The 17,505-nt window shown below is 42.2% G+C and overlaps 2 protein-coding genes across 2 annotated transcripts; both read right to left on the bottom strand.

Moving 5' to 3' along the window:
• Positions 1–4: 4 nt before the first annotated feature.
• On the bottom strand, positions 5–1,598 carry LOC140578620 (serine/threonine-protein kinase pim-1-like). The gene is made up of 4 exons (XM_072700225.1): positions 827–1,598; positions 291–385; positions 98–146; positions 5–15 (listed from the first exon to the last, which is right to left on the bottom strand). Exons 1-4 carry the CDS (start codon positions 924–926, stop codon positions 5–7), a joined length of 255 nt encoding a protein of 84 aa, XP_072556326.1. The 5' UTR covers positions 927–1,598.
• Positions 1,599–11,230: 9,632 nt separating this feature from the next.
• On the bottom strand, positions 11,231–17,505 carry LOC140578767 (serine/threonine-protein kinase pim-1-like). Its single transcript, XM_072700634.1, has 6 exons — positions 15,410–17,505; positions 14,874–14,968; positions 14,685–14,729; positions 14,220–14,598; positions 13,191–13,367; positions 11,231–13,099 (listed from the first exon to the last, which is right to left on the bottom strand). Exons 1-6 carry the CDS (start codon positions 15,507–15,509, stop codon positions 13,002–13,004), a joined length of 894 nt encoding a protein of 297 aa, XP_072556735.1. The 5' UTR covers positions 15,510–17,505; the 3' UTR covers positions 11,231–13,001.

Here is a 17,505-nt window from a genome sequence, read left to right as displayed (position 1 = left end):
CCCATCAATTCCAGGCTATGAATGGGAGAGCAGGATATACATATTATATTTAGGCAGAAATTCCTCCAAATAAACCCAGCTCCATGACTGAAAACACTTACCAGTTCTAGCTCCTTATAATTCTTCCTGGCATATTTGATGGCCACCTAGAGGGGAAAAAAATCACAAATTTAGTGTAGTGCATATTGAGAAGGCATCGCCTTTTATAGGTGCCTGTAACCGGTGTAATAAAAGGGATCTCCGGAGAGATATTACTTTGCATGTCACGACTACACCGTTTGGTGACTTACTGGGAAGCCATCGGCCTTGCGAATGCCGGCGAAAACTGCTCCAAAACCACCCTTTCCGAGCAGTTCCCCCTCGAGGTACAGGTCCTCCAAATGTTCTACAACATTAAGCAGGTACACTTCAGAAAAAGAGTCCATACAGCATTTTCTACAGGATAACACAGTTGCAGACACTTCACTATTAACTTTAAATAGCATGAATTAATATTTCTTTACCACATGCCTATCACGAACATGGCCTTTTAATTCAGTATTATCATTAGTTTGCCTATTAGATGCTGCAGTCAGAGTAAGCTCGGGTTCAGAATCAAAAGAGCTACAGTATTGAACCAATTTGGGTATAAGTTTGCTTTTCAAACGTTCAGCGACATTTTTTTTATCAATCAAAGAATCAATTGTTGCATTAATTTGTTTAATCTATAAGTCCAGGACAGTGTTCACATCTGTTCTTGCAGTAAGCCTTATTAAAGAGAATCACATGGCTTTCTTATGTGTAATTTTCATTCCCTATGAAAAGGCAATCATCTTTTGCTACAAACCTTTGCGGGGATCGCCGGTGCTCTGGACTTCCGAACTCTCCCTCCTTTTTTTCGCTGGAGATTGATCATCAGAATCGGAGCGGGAGCGTTTCCTGTCCATTATTGCTCTAGACCAAAAAGTAATCGATCGTAAGAGCAAAGAGATCCTTCTCAATACCGAGCAAGATGCAAAAGATGCTGTCCAGTTACGGATGGATGGATGAGCATCATTCAAATATTGTTGATTTTAGAACAACGGACGGCATCATGCACGGGGTTACATGGGCTGCAGCCCAGAGGCCCCCTCACTCCCCCCGTCGTAAAATTGAAAAATAAATAAGATATTTGAATATATTATTTAGCAGTAATATAATTAGTTGTCAATTTGAATATTCTCCCCGTCTGTTTCTTCCGGGTTCTCCGGTTTCCCTGTAGTCTAAACACATGCACGACTATTGAATATGGATGAATTGATAATTGTTAGTTATCTGTCCTCTAATAAGCGGTGGTTCATTCCTTCTAAAGCTCAAAGTATCTCCAACTAGTACATCGATCAGAAATCACGGAGTGACATGGAATCCGCCATTGCGGTTCTGATCGGCTATGATTAAAACCCAGAAACAACTTAACCGATCACATACGAAATGCAGTCAAAGGTTTCTGGCCCAGTCATAAACAGCGTACGTGGCTAATTTGTGGGAATATTTAACAAAAATGATTGAAAAAAGATCACCGAAAGGCAATCTTGTTCCGCTGAACGGAAATACGCTGGACATCGCTTGTAATGATCACGTTTCTCTGGGTAAAATTGATCATTATATGCGAATGATGGTTATTACGGTTTTCTTCTGTTTATTTATGTCTTAGACAGATTACCATCTGATTCACATTTGTATATTTATTACATTTAAATAAGGACAGCGTTGATCGCTATATATTTACTTCATTTTATTGATGATTTAAAACCACAGTAGTTGTTTCAAACGCTTTTCAAATTACAGTACCGCACCAATAAAATTACTGAAGTGTGTATAATTCAAATACGATATAACACAATACAGTACTGTACATAATATTCAATTCAATTTTATGTATACAGCGCATCTTCACAACGTTACAGCAAAGCATGAAGTTCCCACGGCAGCCCGTCTTTCTCATTTAACCAGCACATTTCATTAAAACATCCTCAGCTTAGCGTAGCATTTGCTCTACGGTGTTGAGCAGTAGGATATCACACTTCTGCTCCAGCTGGTTCTTCACTGGTTGACATGCCTCATCCTCCTGTCGGTGCCGGGCAGTTTGCCTTTACATTAAAGCACATCGCTGCAGGGTGGAGAGGCAGTCAGTCATAAGACACTCAGCAGCCTGGAGCTCGTCCTGCTGCTCCGCCATCAGCTGCAGGTGTTACGCCGAATAAAGCGTCCCTGCCCTAGAAAGCATAGCTGTTTCGGGAAAACAGCGAACGGAAGGCTCTTTTCTGTAGGCCGTGAAAACGATCGTTTTGTATTTATGCAAACTCATAAAACGTATGTATATATGATCTATTTTGTTAAAATACAGATATACAACGTACAAACAAATAAAACAGGTCTTAAAACGGTTTGTTACTTAATACTTATGCGCATGTTAATATTGATTCAACAGTTGAAAACAACAGACATGAAGTTGGAAATATAACGCTTTGTTAATTACATTATGAGTGTGTATCACATGTATAGTAACACTACGGAGCCCCCGTGTCTCCATATCTCTGCATCGGAAAATTAGATCAATAACCAATACACTGTTGTCCAATATTGCAGGTGTTCTGTCATAAAATACTACCTATCGAGACGTGCTATCGAGCCTTTCTGCGCATGTGCAGTTCCACCGTTTTGGGATTAGGGTTAGGTTTTAGTGGTTAGGGTTAAGGTAAGGGTTTTAGGGGTTTTGGGGGGTTAGGGTTAGGGCTATCGATTATCACTACGGTAGCATTTTTCGACAAGGCAGCATACTGTATATCGACAGAACACCGGTGCCAGCCATGAAATGTTCCAGAGCTTATTAGCGGGATAACGTTACATCATGTATTATTCTGTGAGAAACGAAAGATCGATCTGCTGGCCAGATGTAATAAGAATCATAAACATGTCGCAGGTCGTAAGTAAAGTAAAATATAAATAAAGTGGCTGTGTCCCGTATTGACCGATTGGTCCTCCAAATAACTAATAAATTATTAACTAACAAAGCGACTTAATTATTTATCCTCCGTTGTTTTGGCGTGGCGGTGTAATTATGTGTGGAGTTTAAGCTACGAGTTGAAAGGTCCCAGTTCCTGTTGTGCGGTGTGACACATGAAAGGTATGGAAGTAACTCTGTCTCATCACAATTTGAATTTTATATGCCACTGAAATTCTAACATTGAATATCTATGCATTGGAAATATGCATGTTTTTTTTTTACCTCTGAATTACAGTCTTCAAATTTTCTATAATGCAGTTTCACTGCTATTTTTCCATGCCCTCAAATTCACGATAAAACAAATTCAGGGTTTAAAGATACAAATTACATAAAAGTCAAGTTTCAAAAATTCTAGGAGAACATTTCAAAGTTGCTCCAATCGGTCTTTGTCAGCCGATGTCACACTCGCTATAGCCGCAGTGTGTTGTGGGTGGAATCGCCATTTTGGGTGTATACAACTGAAGAGCGAGGGTTTGCGTGCGGCATTTTCTTTGGTAAGATGGGACACTCGTGCTGTGTGAAAGGCTGTCATACTAAATCACATGCTAGAAATGGCAGAAAGGTGGACCACAACATGAGCTTTTTTCGGTTTCCCACTTGGAAAAGAGGATATGGACAGCAGATGCTGATAGAGGAGCTAACGAAGAGGCGTCGGGTCGCCTGGTGAGATGGAAGGAGATCACTTTCAACACGATATCTCCCTTCCTGCGTGTTTGCTCTCGGCATTTTCATGAAGGTAACTAAGATGTTTTTTGTTTAAGTAGTATTATCGAATATGCAGTTTCTTGTCTTCTAATGTTGGTATTTTCACATTGTTTTATATACGCTAGCAAGCTAGCCTCACTACGGAGGGTAGCAGAAATGGGTTAATCTGTTCCTGTTAAACTAGCGTTAAAGAGTGAATGCTTTTAAAAGACAAAAGTAAACAGCAAAACTGTAATGACACGTTTATCAGTGCATGTATGTGTATATTCGCGTGCATGGATTATAAGCCGCAATGCTGGATAAGTCTGTCACTGTGTGCTGTGCCCTGACAAACCAATGACCAACTATAGTTTAAGTTTAGGAACATTTGCAAGTATGGTTTCTAACGTTTCACATGATGTCTGGAAGGATCTGTATAAACTCATTGTATACCGAGCCTGTATTCTGCTTGCTACTTAACTTTATTGGTCATATTTAAAATAAAATATATGTCTATGCAATGACATTTTTGTGATGTTCTTGACTCTTTTCCTTTCTTAAACAGCTAAATTACTAGTGTGTTTTGGTAACGAAAATTGCTTATTACTGATTACATAAAACATATTTTTTTTTGCGGAGGAAAAAAAACACTGAATATGAAATATTAAGTTTGTTAACCAAATGTGTTTACGTGCGCGATACACTCCAAATTGCCAATGGGGGCGTGTCAGACAGTGCAGACATGGTCCGAATTCACATGCAAAACTACGAGGTTAATGAGTTATACATCGGGATACCAAGGCTCAGCAATCGAAACTGTGGTTGTGTCCGACTTGGGCTTAGGTCTGTCTGCCGCTGACGTGGCGTGGAGCACAGCTGCAGGGGTGGAGTATAAACTGCTGCCACCAAGCCAGACAACTTAATTCTACTCCTCGTAGTCTGCGAGACCTGACTGCAATGGCAGCACTGCCAGAAGGGTGTAGATAAATCTTTACAAATATCACCTGCAGGCACAGTACTTCTTTTACAATGACCAACTCCTGATCCAAACTGTTAGCAGTGGAAAAACATAAACTTTTGTGTATAGTCATAATAGTGGCCCTGTGTAAAAAGATAGCTGTCAGGAAAAAGATCAAATACATGTATTTCAAGGAATCAAAGTTTTTATTGTCATGTACTGAGTACAATGCCATTCTTACTTGAATGCCTTCTTCACAGACTGGACGATTAAACATATAAAGCAGCGCAACATTACCAATCATGGTTCGAATTACGGGGGGTATTGGGGGGTACAGTACCCCAGATCAAGACCCAGACCCCCCCCCCAAGAGACAAAAATAGCAGTTTGGGGGGAGGTCTTTACATTTTTCTTTTGTTGTAAAAGAAAAAAAGAGAACCTCACCTTGTAGGAAATTTTTATGTAAAACGATTTCAGACACCCCTAATGTGGACCGTACTATTTTAACCACCTCGGTGCTTGAAGCAGCTTAGCCTGTCGGTTGCGTCATTCATTCTCAGTGAGTGACCTGTTCCTTGTGTTCGTCTGTCATGGTACTGTTTGTCGTGCATTGGTAAATGTAAGTAGCCAGCACAAGTCTAGCCTGTTGAAACTGTACGTGTTATTTTACAACCTTCATTTATTCGTTTAAGTGCTGCATCTAACTAATGCAAGCTGACGTCTTTATAAGTTGAATTACTTGCCATTATCCTTCTGAGACCGGTACAGTCAACGTTAGTTACGTTAACTAGTAAGATCAGCTAAGTTCTCTATTTAAACCAGGCTTATTTGGTGAGGTAAAATCGGTCATTTTCCAAGGAGATGAACTGCCTATGTTTTCATTCTCATTTTATCATGAATAAATTGTGCCTTTCTGAAATTAATTCGCCATTTAGCCTGTGTAGTTTGTTATTAGGCTAATGCTAATGCATAAGAAGGTCTAACGTTATGCTCTGAAAAAACATTACTATAAGTGAAACCTATAAGGTCAACGTAAAAAAAAAACTAGCAAATAATAAGCCCTATTATTAGAATTTTCCTGGTATTGATTCTGCATTCCACAATTTCATATTTATGGACATTTTTAGAAGCTTCATCTGGTAAGCCAGATACTGTTTTGTTAAACATAGATTAGATTTTATTCACAGACACATTTTGAGGAAAAGGAAAGATGGAGACATCAGACACTTTTTTGGTGGTAAAAGAAGAGTAAGTAGGAAATATTAGTGTTGAGCTACAGAACATCACACCAAAAGTATAGGTGCAGTTTTGCAAACTGTTAATGTGTATGAAGGAAAATGGTGGTCAGCAGAAGGCAGGAGAGGCACAGGAGCAGGCAGCAGGGAGATGGCAGGATGAGGACAGTGTGCAGGACAGTGAGCAGGCAGCAGGAAGATGGCAGGATGAGGACAGTGTGCAGGACAGTGAGCAGGCAGCAGGAAGATGGCAGGATGAGGACAGTGTGCAGGACAGTGAGCAGGCAGCAGGAAGATGGCAGGATGAGGACAGTGTGCAGGACAGTGAGCAGGCAGCAGGAAGATGGCAGGATGAGGACAGTGTGCAGGACAGTGAGCAGGCAGCAGGAAGATGGCAGGATGAGGACAGTGTGCAGGACAGTGAGCAGGCAGCAGGAAGATGGCAGGATGAGGACAGTGTGCAGGACAGTGAGCAGGCAGCAGGAAGATGGCAGGATGAGGACAGTGTGCAGGACAGTGAGCAGGCAGCAGGGAGATGGCAGGATGAGGACAGTGTGCAGGACAGTGAGCAGGCAGCAGGAAGATGGCAGGATGAGGACAGTGTGCAGGACAGTGAGCAGGCAGCAGGAAGATGGCAGGATGAGGACAGTGTACAGGACAGTCAGCAGGCAGCAGGAAGATGGCAGGATGAGGACAGTGTGCAGGACAGTGAGCAGGCAGCAGGAAGATGGCAGGATGAGGACAGTGTGCAGGACAGTGAGCAGGCAGCAGGAAGATGGCAGGATGAGGACAGTGTGCAGGACAGTGAGCAGGCAGCAGGAAGATGGCAGGATGAGGACAGTGTACAGGACAGTCAGCAGGCAGCACGAAGATGGCAGGATGAGGGCAGCGCGCAGGACCAAGAGGTGAGTTAGAAATTAGGCTGTACTTTAAGATCTACTGTATCATCAAGACAGATATTAGCCTAATAGGCAAATATTTATTTCTGAAGGCTGTTGGAGCTGGGGGGACTGTTTTATGGAGGGGTAATTCGCACTCTAATTACAATATCTAACAATAAATAAACCACTATCTTACGTGTACTATTACAGCATTTATATAATTTACTTAAACTTTATTTTACCAGGTAAATTAACTGAAAATCAGTTCTCACTGCTTTACATGATATTCAGGAGAAATAGCAGATACCGCCTCGGAACTGCCTGGGATACGAACGTCAGGACCGGAGTGCATTGCTTTAAGCCAGCGCTGTAAGCGGCTGCATGAAGTCGGACGCAGCCATATTATACGTGTAAGAAAGTGTCTGACATGGTGGGGGGTGGATCAGGTACATTTGCCATATATAATAGATAGTAGAAGTCATATTATAGAAGTTTATAGTCATATAATATACTAATTGCAATGGGTTGGCGCCCCATGCTGTGGTGTTCGCTGCTTTGCCCCCGTAGCGTCCGGTATAGGATCCGGACCCCCCCGCGACTCTGAATAGAACAAGTGGTTTCAGAAAATGGATGGATAGTGTAATAGAAACTGTGTAACAAACATAATGGCAAGAATATTTCTGACGGTTTGACGGCTAAGGAATGCACTGAACTACATTACCGTAATATGATCACGTGTAGGATGACCAGATAATCCATGTCAGGGAGGACACTTTGAGCTACTTCGGGTTTTACAAACTACTGTACTTTCAAACGGAAAGGCTCCTGTGCTTGGCTAAATAGTTCAGCTCTTCTTGTGCTTTGACTGGTTTGTTTCCTTGACTGAAAGACGCATCCAGCTGTTTCACATTAGCCTTAGTGACACATGCATGATTATACTGTAGGAGACTGACCAATCAGCACACAGCAAGAACTCAGTGCTCAAGTCAAATCCAGGTCCTTTTCATTGAAATGGTAAGTTACAATTCCTGTCCTAGCCCAGAGTGTCCTTCCTGACATGGATTATCTGGTCACCCAAATCACGTGATCTTTTATGTTGAGATTACCCAGCTCCATGCCAAAAACATGGCTGAACATGAAGCTTACCCGCAATCCAAAAAAACACTGTTGCTCTGAATAAAATGCTTTTAAATTAATATTTAATTTGCTATTATGAAAAATAATAAAACGAATATAATTATCGATTATATATTCAATATTCGTTATTTTAGTATTCATTTTGGCTATCATAGTCTTATACTGTAGCCCACGATGCAGTAGATATAGCACATAGATTATGAGTTTACTCAGAAATGTCGATGTAATTGAACGTCTTAGAAGTGGAATGTCTTATTAATTGTCCCTTGAAACCTTATCGTTTAGCCCAAGGAAGATGTAGAGTCTAGATCTACAGCTGCATCATTATCCATTATCCATGCCAGGATTTTGAAGAGGGTAAATAATCAGGATTTACCATAGCCAGTAACTTCTGTACCTAGTTGTTCCAACTCTCTGAGAAAGATGATCTAGTCTGTAAAGTGAAAAGTACTAAGCCATTTTAATTTGCTGTGCAGGTATGTTGGTGTTGCACCAGCTGGGATTCATGTTGAAACTCATTCCAAGCCATTTTGGAGCTGTTGCTACATAAAAATCTACTTTTCCTAATACTTTTCAGTTGACCTTTTTCCCATGAAGTCCCACCTTGAGCCAAAAATCAACTATTACCATCACAGTGTGTCAGAGAGGCTTTCCCTTCTTCGCTTTCTCCTAGATTTAGCATTGTTTAAAAAGTTCAGCTCTGTCTGACTATAGTAATACTATACTAATTTCAATTGTAGTGTGTTTTGCAGTTGGAGAAGTGTCAGACATTTCTGACTCTGACACTGAGATCGTGATCAAAACACCCACAGAGTTTGATGTAGCTGATACACTGGCGAGTGCAATTTACAACACTTTGGTTATGTGTAAAGTGTATCAACCAAACAATGTCCACGGAGAATCAAAAACACTTTAATGAATGAAAAATAAAGTTTTAGAGCAGCCAACAGCATTTATCTAGAGATAGCAGAATCTTCTTGTTTCTGAGAGAAAACTAAAATGTGTAAACTTACATAAATAAAAACCGAATAAACAATGATAGTGCACACAACAGCATGTCTTTGTTTTGGGCCCCAGTAATATTTAACACTAATATGTTAACAAATTTCATTCCATTTCAACCCATTCATCAAGCTACACATACAAGCTAATAACATTTGTATTACATATATAAATTTTAACAGGTTTTCGCTTTATTTCACTACAGCCATTTGAACCTGAGCATCAAAGCAGTCCTGTACCGAAAGTGCCAGAAACAGTGTAAGCTGACTTTTATATCATTGTGGGTATGTATGTATATTATGTCTGTGTATAAACTTTGTGTAAATGATTTCTGTCCTAACAGGAATTCTCTTGGTGGACCATCACTGGTTAGTGATGAACAACAGGTAATAAGCCATTACATATGGTGTCACGGAGACTTACTAGGGTGAGACGTTCTGGGATATGGCAGAAACACTCCTGAGTGTCAGTTAGAACACTGAATTGAAGAGACAGACTTCAGGAAGGCAATTTTGATGGCTTTTATATCCTCATAAAGGCACTTAGGGACTGATGTACAGATAGTTCTGAAATACCAGAAAATGTGCTCCTAATTATTCAATAATCTACATAAGTATGTAGTGTGACAAATAAATCCAAAAATGGTAAATGAATACAGCAATATCAATGTCTCATACAACATAGGTAAACTCACCATAAATTAAAGATTTGCAAGATTAGCTGTTTCCCATAGCTCTTATGCTACTTCGGTGCCATCTAATGCCCAAATGAGGAAACTGAATTAGCGAAGCAAAGCACAATGGGCTAACAGCCAGTAATTACTGAACAGAACAGCAATAAATTTATAGCCTTTAGACAGTCAACACTGGCTCTAAGACTAAACTAAACGTAATAGTATTTAAACTAATTTATGGCGCTGCAACCCCAGTACAGGTCAGTATTACCAGCTTTGCCGCATTTCAGTTTCCGTTTACATCGAACAGCATCATTAATACTCACTTTTCATTTACTATCCCTGCAAGGATTAACGGTGAAGATCTGACTCATCACACTGAAACGGTGGGAAAAAATGGCTGCTCCTATAACTCGCCAATTGCTGAAACTAAACACATAACCATCCGGGGAGCAGTTCTTTAAAAAAACCCGGTATAATTAAAGTCCTCCTGCAGGCAGCCTTTTACACATATGGGTTTGTTAGATTTTATACTGTCATAGATTACTGCCAGATACAGTTACATGTACTGAGACAGCAACACACTTTGTGTTCTTTTTATTCTCTTGTGGCTTTAGATGTGACAGTAAACAATATCTACTGTAACTTTACATACACAACGATAATGCGACCAAGGCACTAATGCCAGTATATCCATGTTAGTGCCATGGTTTGAATTTGTTATGCTCAAAGTCAAAATAAGCATAATTGCAGTAAAGCATCCAAACTATCTAACTATAATCTTGCATTATTTTGGCCAGTGACAGCATGTCAACACCTTGTTTTGTAGCGATTCCTGTGTGTAGTATCCTTTAAGTGACCAGATCTCAACCCAGTTGAACACATAACTGAGATCACCTGTCTGTAGCTGAGTATATCATATTCTTATTCCTTCATGTCCACAAATTTAATCCTGACATATACTCACTACCTGCATATTGTTGAAACAGGTAAACATAAAACAATTGTATTTAATTTGCAGTTTCATTCACCTCAGTTAACGCAGAAATGTGACAGATGAAGCCTATCAGTAAACTTAATTTCCTTCTATCTAGCATCCACAGCTAATCATCATGCTTTCCCTTCATGAAATCTGACTGAATAATAGTGCGTTGATTGTTGAAAAGCTAACTCTTAATTAGATTTTAGTTTTTTTAATATTAAGGTTGTACCTTTGGACACAGAGGTTATTGGTCCAAGTACCTCAGGATGTCAACCAGGCAAGACCAGTTGTTACAGGTTCATGGTCACACACAAATATATAGATATCTGTGTGCACCTATTGTGGTTGATGACAATGATGATGACAACCTGATTCATAAAGTAACAAATGATGTGTCTCTGGAAGAACCTACATGAGTCATATAAGTGTTACGTCCGCAGTGCAGACGAGCGGGCAGACAGAGCAGTCGAGCCGTAATTACGGGCAGACGGGGTTTATTCAAGGCAGACGAGGAAACACGGCACAAAACATCAATGACTGATCTGGGGAAACAGACTTGAACGCGGACTAAATACAGAAAACAAGCAGAAAATAACAGGCAACTGTCATGATCGGCGAGTGACGAGCAGGTGAGAGAGGCGAGAGCAGTCAGGTTGAACTGAAGAATGGGGTTTATTAAAGACAATCGACAGGACAGGTACACTCACACAGTATCGACAATGACAGGGGAAGGCGCCGTCCGACGCCCAGGCGGAGCAGGGGGGCCCGGAGGCGGCCGACACTTAGCCGAGGACCCGACCGAGAACCGGCACCGAGGCAGCCCCGGAGCCCCAGCCAAGGCGCACGAGGGCGAGCCAGGGGGCAGGGCGGGCAGGACCCCGGCCCGACGTCTATGTCCCCTCCCCTTCTTGGACACAGATAGGTGGGGTTTCCCATGCCATGGCGAGGGACCCAGAGTCATTAGAGAGGTCCCTGAGGGGTCCCACTCGAGTTCATCCTCCTCTCCGGAGGAAGGAGTGTCAGTCGCATAGTCCGGGACCTCCTCGGGGACCATAACCGGTGCTGGGGAGACTGGAGTAGGGACAGGGTCAGGTAGAGACGGAGCCAGGGTAGCAGACGTGGCTGGAGCTGCGGGCGGAGCAGCCGAAGCCGCGGGCAGGACAGAAGAGCCGGGCTGGACGTGCAGAGAGGCGGCCTCAAGCAGGGCCGCGGGCAGAGCGGCCTCAGGCAGGGCCGCGGGCGTGCGGCCAGCAGGGGGCGCCTCTGCGGGTGCCTTGGGCATGTGGCCAGCAGGGGGCGCCTCGGCGGGCGCCGCCATCACGCGGCCAGCAGGGTGCTCCTTGGCTGAACCAGGAGGGGCTCCTCTTGAACCTCCGCTGGAAGAGGCGCTGCGGCGAGGTAGCACGCCCCCAGGAAGAGCGTCGGGGCGGCTTCCTCCCCTTTTCCCCGGCGTCTCTTCTTTTTACGCCGCCCGGAACCTGTAGGAGGAGGCGGGGTTGCCTCTGTTGGACCTTGGATAGGACAGAAAAGACAGATATCATTAATTTCTAGCATTGAAAATGAGTGGATCATCAGGACAAAGGGAAAGTGTGAAAAGTAGGAAAAGGACTTAGCTTTTATCTTTTTTTCTTTTGCTGCCTTGCATTGGTCCTCTACATGCATCTGTTGCAGCCTGGATTGGAATGAAACAAAAAAGTCAGTATTACAGCAAGTAAACCATCACTAACAATATCAAAAATTATTTATCAGGACAACGGGAAAATGGTTGAAGGACTTAGCTTTGTGCTTTTCTTTCTCTTCTGCTGCTTTGATGTGGTCCTCTGTTGGACCTTGGATAGGACAGAAAAGACAGATATCATTAATTTCTAGCATTGAAAATTAGTGGATCATCAGGACAAAGGGAAAGTGTGAAAAGTAGGAAAAGGACTTAGCTTTTTTTCTTTTGCTGCCTTGCATTGGTCCTCTACATGCATCTGTAGTATTACAGCAAGTAAACCATCACTAACATATTAATATCAAAAATTATTTATCAGGACAACGAGAAAATGGTTGAAGGACTTAGCTGTTTGCTTTTCCTTTTCTTCTGCTGCTTTGATGTGGTCCTCTGTTGGAACTTGACACTAAACTATCCCCCTGTTGTAGCCTTATCCTTAAGTCCACAGAGGACGCTCAACCCAAAATAGAGCTGGACAAGTGAAAACTGGAGCTTCCCTGCTTTTTTTACTGCCTAACTCTCTACATTCTAACCTAGTCTTCAGTGCACCCACATGCAGCTCAACCGCAAAATGCGGTCTACCCGCGTCCGATACACCAAACACAAAAAACTAAAAAAACAAACTAAAATAAAAACAGAACTATATGCTACAACTACCTACAGCAGGGACTGACAAAGCTCCAGTAGTCACTAAACTAAAACTTATGGTGTCACTTCCGCTGCAGCCAAGGATGGCGCTGAATCTGCTCCAAAGTCCGCCGATTCGCAACCTTGCGCCTCAGGCACCGGCGGATCAGACTGCAGCAGCCTGTCGGAGAATAATTTGGCACATAGTTAGTCAGAAAAGAACACTTCCTATCAGGAGAGTCAAGTCACGGGATGAAAAATAAGCTGCTCACCAGGAGAGACCCATGGGGGGAATTCCAGGCAGCCTGAGATGATTGCCCTCTTGTTGGGGAAGGGCAAGTAACCACACACTAATATAAATAGTGTGACCCCCACAGACCAGACTGTGGCGGGGCCAGCTAGGTATTGCCCCTTCAGGAACCACTCTGGGGGAGCGAAGACCTTTGTCCCTGAAACAAAGCAAAATCATTCATAAACTCACAAAATCTTTCATAAACCTAGATATTTTTACTGAAACGAGTTAGGTTAGGACTCAAGAACACAAATCCAACTCCCCTGCAGGGAGTTTTATCACAAGTCCAGATTACTTAATCACTGCAGTGTTTCCCCTAGGTTTACAGCTTGGGGGGTGGGTGGGGCAGACGGACACCGACAGGATTCATGGTGTTCATGCGTTTCTTTTAATGACAGCAGTCGATATAACAACTGAACTAAACATCAGAACATTTCTTTTTATGACAATTATCCACAAAGTGTGCAGCTTTTGTCAATGCAGTATATCCTTCTGGGCTTCTAGAAGAACATTTCTAGAGCCTCTTGATATGGGAAGTCAGAAACGTCTGGCCCATTTATTGATTTATTGTCTGCTTTTCAGGTGGCTGATGCAACATATTTTCCAAGGCGCGCTCTCTGTCCGCTGGTCGGAGTGTGCTCACCTGTGTGTGTGCGCACGTTACTGTGCCGTGCATTGGGGCGGAACTCCGCCATGCGTGATACAGAGAGCAGAGGAGAATTATAAACGTGCGACCGTGTAGAGACAAAAATGACAAGCTGTTGTGTATATACGATAAATAACATAAGGCTATTTAGTTTAATAAAAGGACAATGTATAGACCTGTTCTATAGGAAAGGTAACCTTAAATGACTTCTGTTGTGATCTGGCGCTACATAGAAAATTAAATTAGATTAAATTAAATGCCCCCTAATATAATGGTAGAGGAAACACTGCACTGGATTACCCGCTACTTGCTGTTGAACCAGGGGTTAGTTTGACAGGATTTTAATTAGCCTCTCTCACTGACCTGAATATTTTGTGTAGTGGGAATCTGTCCAGATATCACCACAGCCGAAGTCAATGAGTTTCACCTCCAGAGTGTCTGTGTTGATCAAGAGGTTCTCAGATTTCAGGTCTCGATGGAAGACACCTGATTCCTGGCAGTGATGCAAGGCCTGGAGCACCTGCACCAGCACCTGCCTGGCAACACCCTCTGACAGGATCCCTCCTTCACTTTGGCAGAAGTCAAAGAGATCCTGGCATGGGTCCGGCCTTTCCAGGACCATAATATAGTCCTGTGGTCCATCAAACCAGTCGATGAGCTGGAGCACGTTAGCACAGGATGACTTCTGGCTAACAAGCTTCATCAGTGCCACCTCCAATGGGATGGGCCCATCAATTCCAGGCTATGAATGGGAGAGCAGGATATACATATTATATTTAGGCAGAAATTCCTCCAAATAAACCCAGCTCCATGACTGAAAACACTTACCAGTTCTAGCTCCTTATAATTCTTCCTGGCATATTTGATGGCCACCTAGAGGGAAAAAAAATCGCAAATTTAGTGTAGTGCATATTGAGAAGGCATCGCCTCTTATAGGTGCCTGTAACCGGTGTAATAAAAGGGATCTCTGGAGAGATATTACTTTGCATGTCACGGCTACACCGTTTGGTGACTTACTGGGAAGCCATCGGCCTTGCGAATGCCGGCGAAAACTGCTCCAAAACCACCCTTTCCGAGCAGTTCCCCCTCGAGGTACAGGTCCTCCAAATGTTCTACAACATTAAGCAGGTACACTTCAGAAAAAGAGTCCATACAGCATTTTCTACAGGATAACACAGTTGCAGACACTTCACTATTAACTTTAAATAGCATGAATTAATATTTCTTTACCACATGCCTATCACGAACATGGCCTTTTAATTCAGTATTATCATTAGTTTGCCTATTAGATGCTGCAGTCAGAGTAAGCTCGGGTTCAGAATCAAAAGAGCTACAGTATTGAACCAATTTGGGTATAAGTTTGCTTTTCAAACGTTCAGCGACATTTTTTTTATCAATCAAAGAATCAATTGTTGCATTAATTTGTTTAATCTATAAGTCCAGGACAGTGTTCACATCTGTTCTTGCAGTAAGCCTTATTAAAGAGAATCACATGGCTTTCTTATGTGTAATTTTCATTCCCTATGAAAAGGCAATCATCTTTTGCTACAAACCTTTGCGGGGATCGCCGGTGCTCTGGACTTCCGAACTCTCCCTCCTTTTTTTCGCTGGAGATTGATCATCAGAATCGGAGCGGGAGCGTTTCCTGTCCATTATTGCTCTAGACCAAAAAGTAATCGATCGTAAGAGCAAAGAGATCCTTCTCAATACCGAGCAAGATGCAAAAGATGCTGTCCAGTTACGGATGGATGGATGAGCATCATTCAAATATTGTTGATTTTAGAACAACGGACGGCATCATGCACGGGGTTACATGGGCTGCAGCCCAGAGGCCCCCTCACTCCCCCCGTCGTAAAATTGAAAAATAAATAAGATATTTGAATATATTATTTAGCAGTAATATAATTAGTTGTCAATTTGAATATTCTCCCCGTCTGTTTCTTCCGGGTTCTCCGGTTTCCCTGTAGTCTAAACACATGCACGACTATTGAATATGGATGAATTGATAATTGTTAGTTATCTGTCCTCTAATAAGCGGTGGTTCATTCCTTCTAAAGCTCAAAGTATCTCCAACTAGTACATCGATCAGAAATCACGGAGTGACATGGAATCCGCCATTGCGGTTCTGATCGGCTATGATTAAAACCCAGAAACAACTTAACCGATCACATACGAAATGCAGTCAAAGGTTTCTGGCCCAGTCATAAACAGCGTACGTGGCTAATTTGTGGGAATATTTAACAAAAATGATTGAAAAAAGATCACCGAAAGGCAATCTTGTTCCGCTGAACGGAAATACGCTGGACATCGCTTGTAATGATCACGTTTCTCTGGGTGAAATTGATCATTATATGCGAATGATGGTTATTACGGTTTTTTTCTGTTTATTTATGTCTTAGACAGATTACCATCTGATTCACATTTGTATATTTATTACATTCAAATAAGGACAGCGTTGATCGCTATATATTTACTTCATTTTATTGATGATTTAAAACCACAGTAGTTGTTTCAAACGCTTTTCAAATTACAGTACCGCACCAATAAAATTACTGAAGTGTGTATAATTCAAATACGATATAACACAATACAGTACTGTACATAATATTCAATTCAATTTTATGTATACAGCGCATCTTCACAACGTTACAGCAAAGCATGAAGTTCCCACGGCAGCCCGTCTTTCTCATTTAACCAGCACATTTCATTAAAACATCCTCAGCTTAGCGTAGCATTTGCTCTACGGTGTTGAGCAGTAGGATATCACACTTCTGCTCCAGCTGGTTCTTCACTGGTTGACATGCCTCATCCTCCTGTCGGTGCCGGGCAGTTTGCCTTTACATTAAAGCACATCGCTGCAGGGTGGAGAGGCAGTCAGTCATAAGACACTCAGCAGCCTGGAGCTCGTCCTGCTGCTCCGCCATCAGCTGCAGGTGTTACGCCGAATAAAGCGTCCCTGCCCTAGAAAGCATAGCTGTTTCGGGAAAACAGCGAACGGAAGGCTCTTTTCTGTAGGCCGTGAAAACGATCGTTTTGTATTTATGCAAACTCATAAAACGTATGTATATATGATCTATTTTGTTAAAATACAGATATACAACGTACAAACAAATAAAACAGGTCTTAAAACGGTTTGTTACTTAATACTTATGCGCATGTTAATATTGATTCAACAGTTGAAAACAACAGACATGAAGTTGGAAATATAACGCTTTGTTAATTACATTATGAGTGTGTATCACATGTATAGTAACACTACGGAGCCCCCGTGTCTCCATATCTCTGCATCGGAAAATTAGATCAATAACCAATACACTGTTGTCCAATATTGCAGGTGTTCTGTCATAAAATACTACCTATCGAGACGTGCTATCGAGCCTTTCTGCGCATGTGCAGTTCCACCGTTTTGGGATTAGGGTTAGGTTTTAGTGGTTAGGGTTAAGGTAAGGGTTTTAGGGGTTTTGGGGGGTTAGGGTTAGGGCTATCGATTATCACTACGGTAGCATTTTTCGACAAGGCAGCATACTGTATATCGACAGAACACCGGTGCCAGCCATGAAATGTTCCAGAGCTTATTAGCGGGATAACGTTACATCATGTATTATTCTGTGAGAAACGAAAGATCGATCTGCTGGCCAGATGTAATAAG

Source organism: Paramormyrops kingsleyae, chromosome 16 (assembly GCF_048594095.1).
Source record: "Paramormyrops kingsleyae isolate MSU_618 chromosome 16, PKINGS_0.4, whole genome shotgun sequence".
NCBI classification, from domain to species: domain Eukaryota; kingdom Metazoa; phylum Chordata; class Actinopteri; order Osteoglossiformes; family Mormyridae; genus Paramormyrops; species Paramormyrops kingsleyae.
This window is presented reverse-complemented; position numbering and strand designations above follow the sequence as displayed.

What these genes read in the sequence shown, in the direction of transcription:
- LOC140578620 (XM_072700225.1), bottom strand. Translation starts at nt 926, where the DNA reads ATGGACAGGAAACGCTCCCGCTCCGATTCTGATGATCAATCTCCAGCG. An exon ending in CACCGGCGATCCCCGCAAAG is followed by an intron (nt 386 to 826) that starts GTTTGTAGCAAA and finishes TTAATGTTGTAG; the next exon opens with AACATTTGGAGGACCTGTAC. An exon ending in GCAAGGCCGATGGCTTCCCA is followed by an intron (nt 147 to 290) that starts GTAAGTCACCAA and finishes TTTCCCCTCTAG; the next exon opens with GTGGCCATCAAATATGCCAG.
- LOC140578767 (XM_072700634.1), bottom strand. Translation starts at nt 15,509, where the DNA reads ATGGACAGGAAACGCTCCCGCTCCGATTCTGATGATCAATCTCCAGCG. An exon ending in GCAAGGCCGATGGCTTCCCA is followed by an intron (nt 14,730 to 14,873) that starts GTAAGTCACCAA and finishes TTTTCCCTCTAG; the next exon opens with GTGGCCATCAAATATGCCAG. An exon ending in ATTATAAGGAGCTAGAACTG is followed by an intron (nt 14,599 to 14,684) that starts GTAAGTGTTTTC and finishes TCCCATTCATAG; the next exon opens with CCTGGAATTGATGGGCCCAT.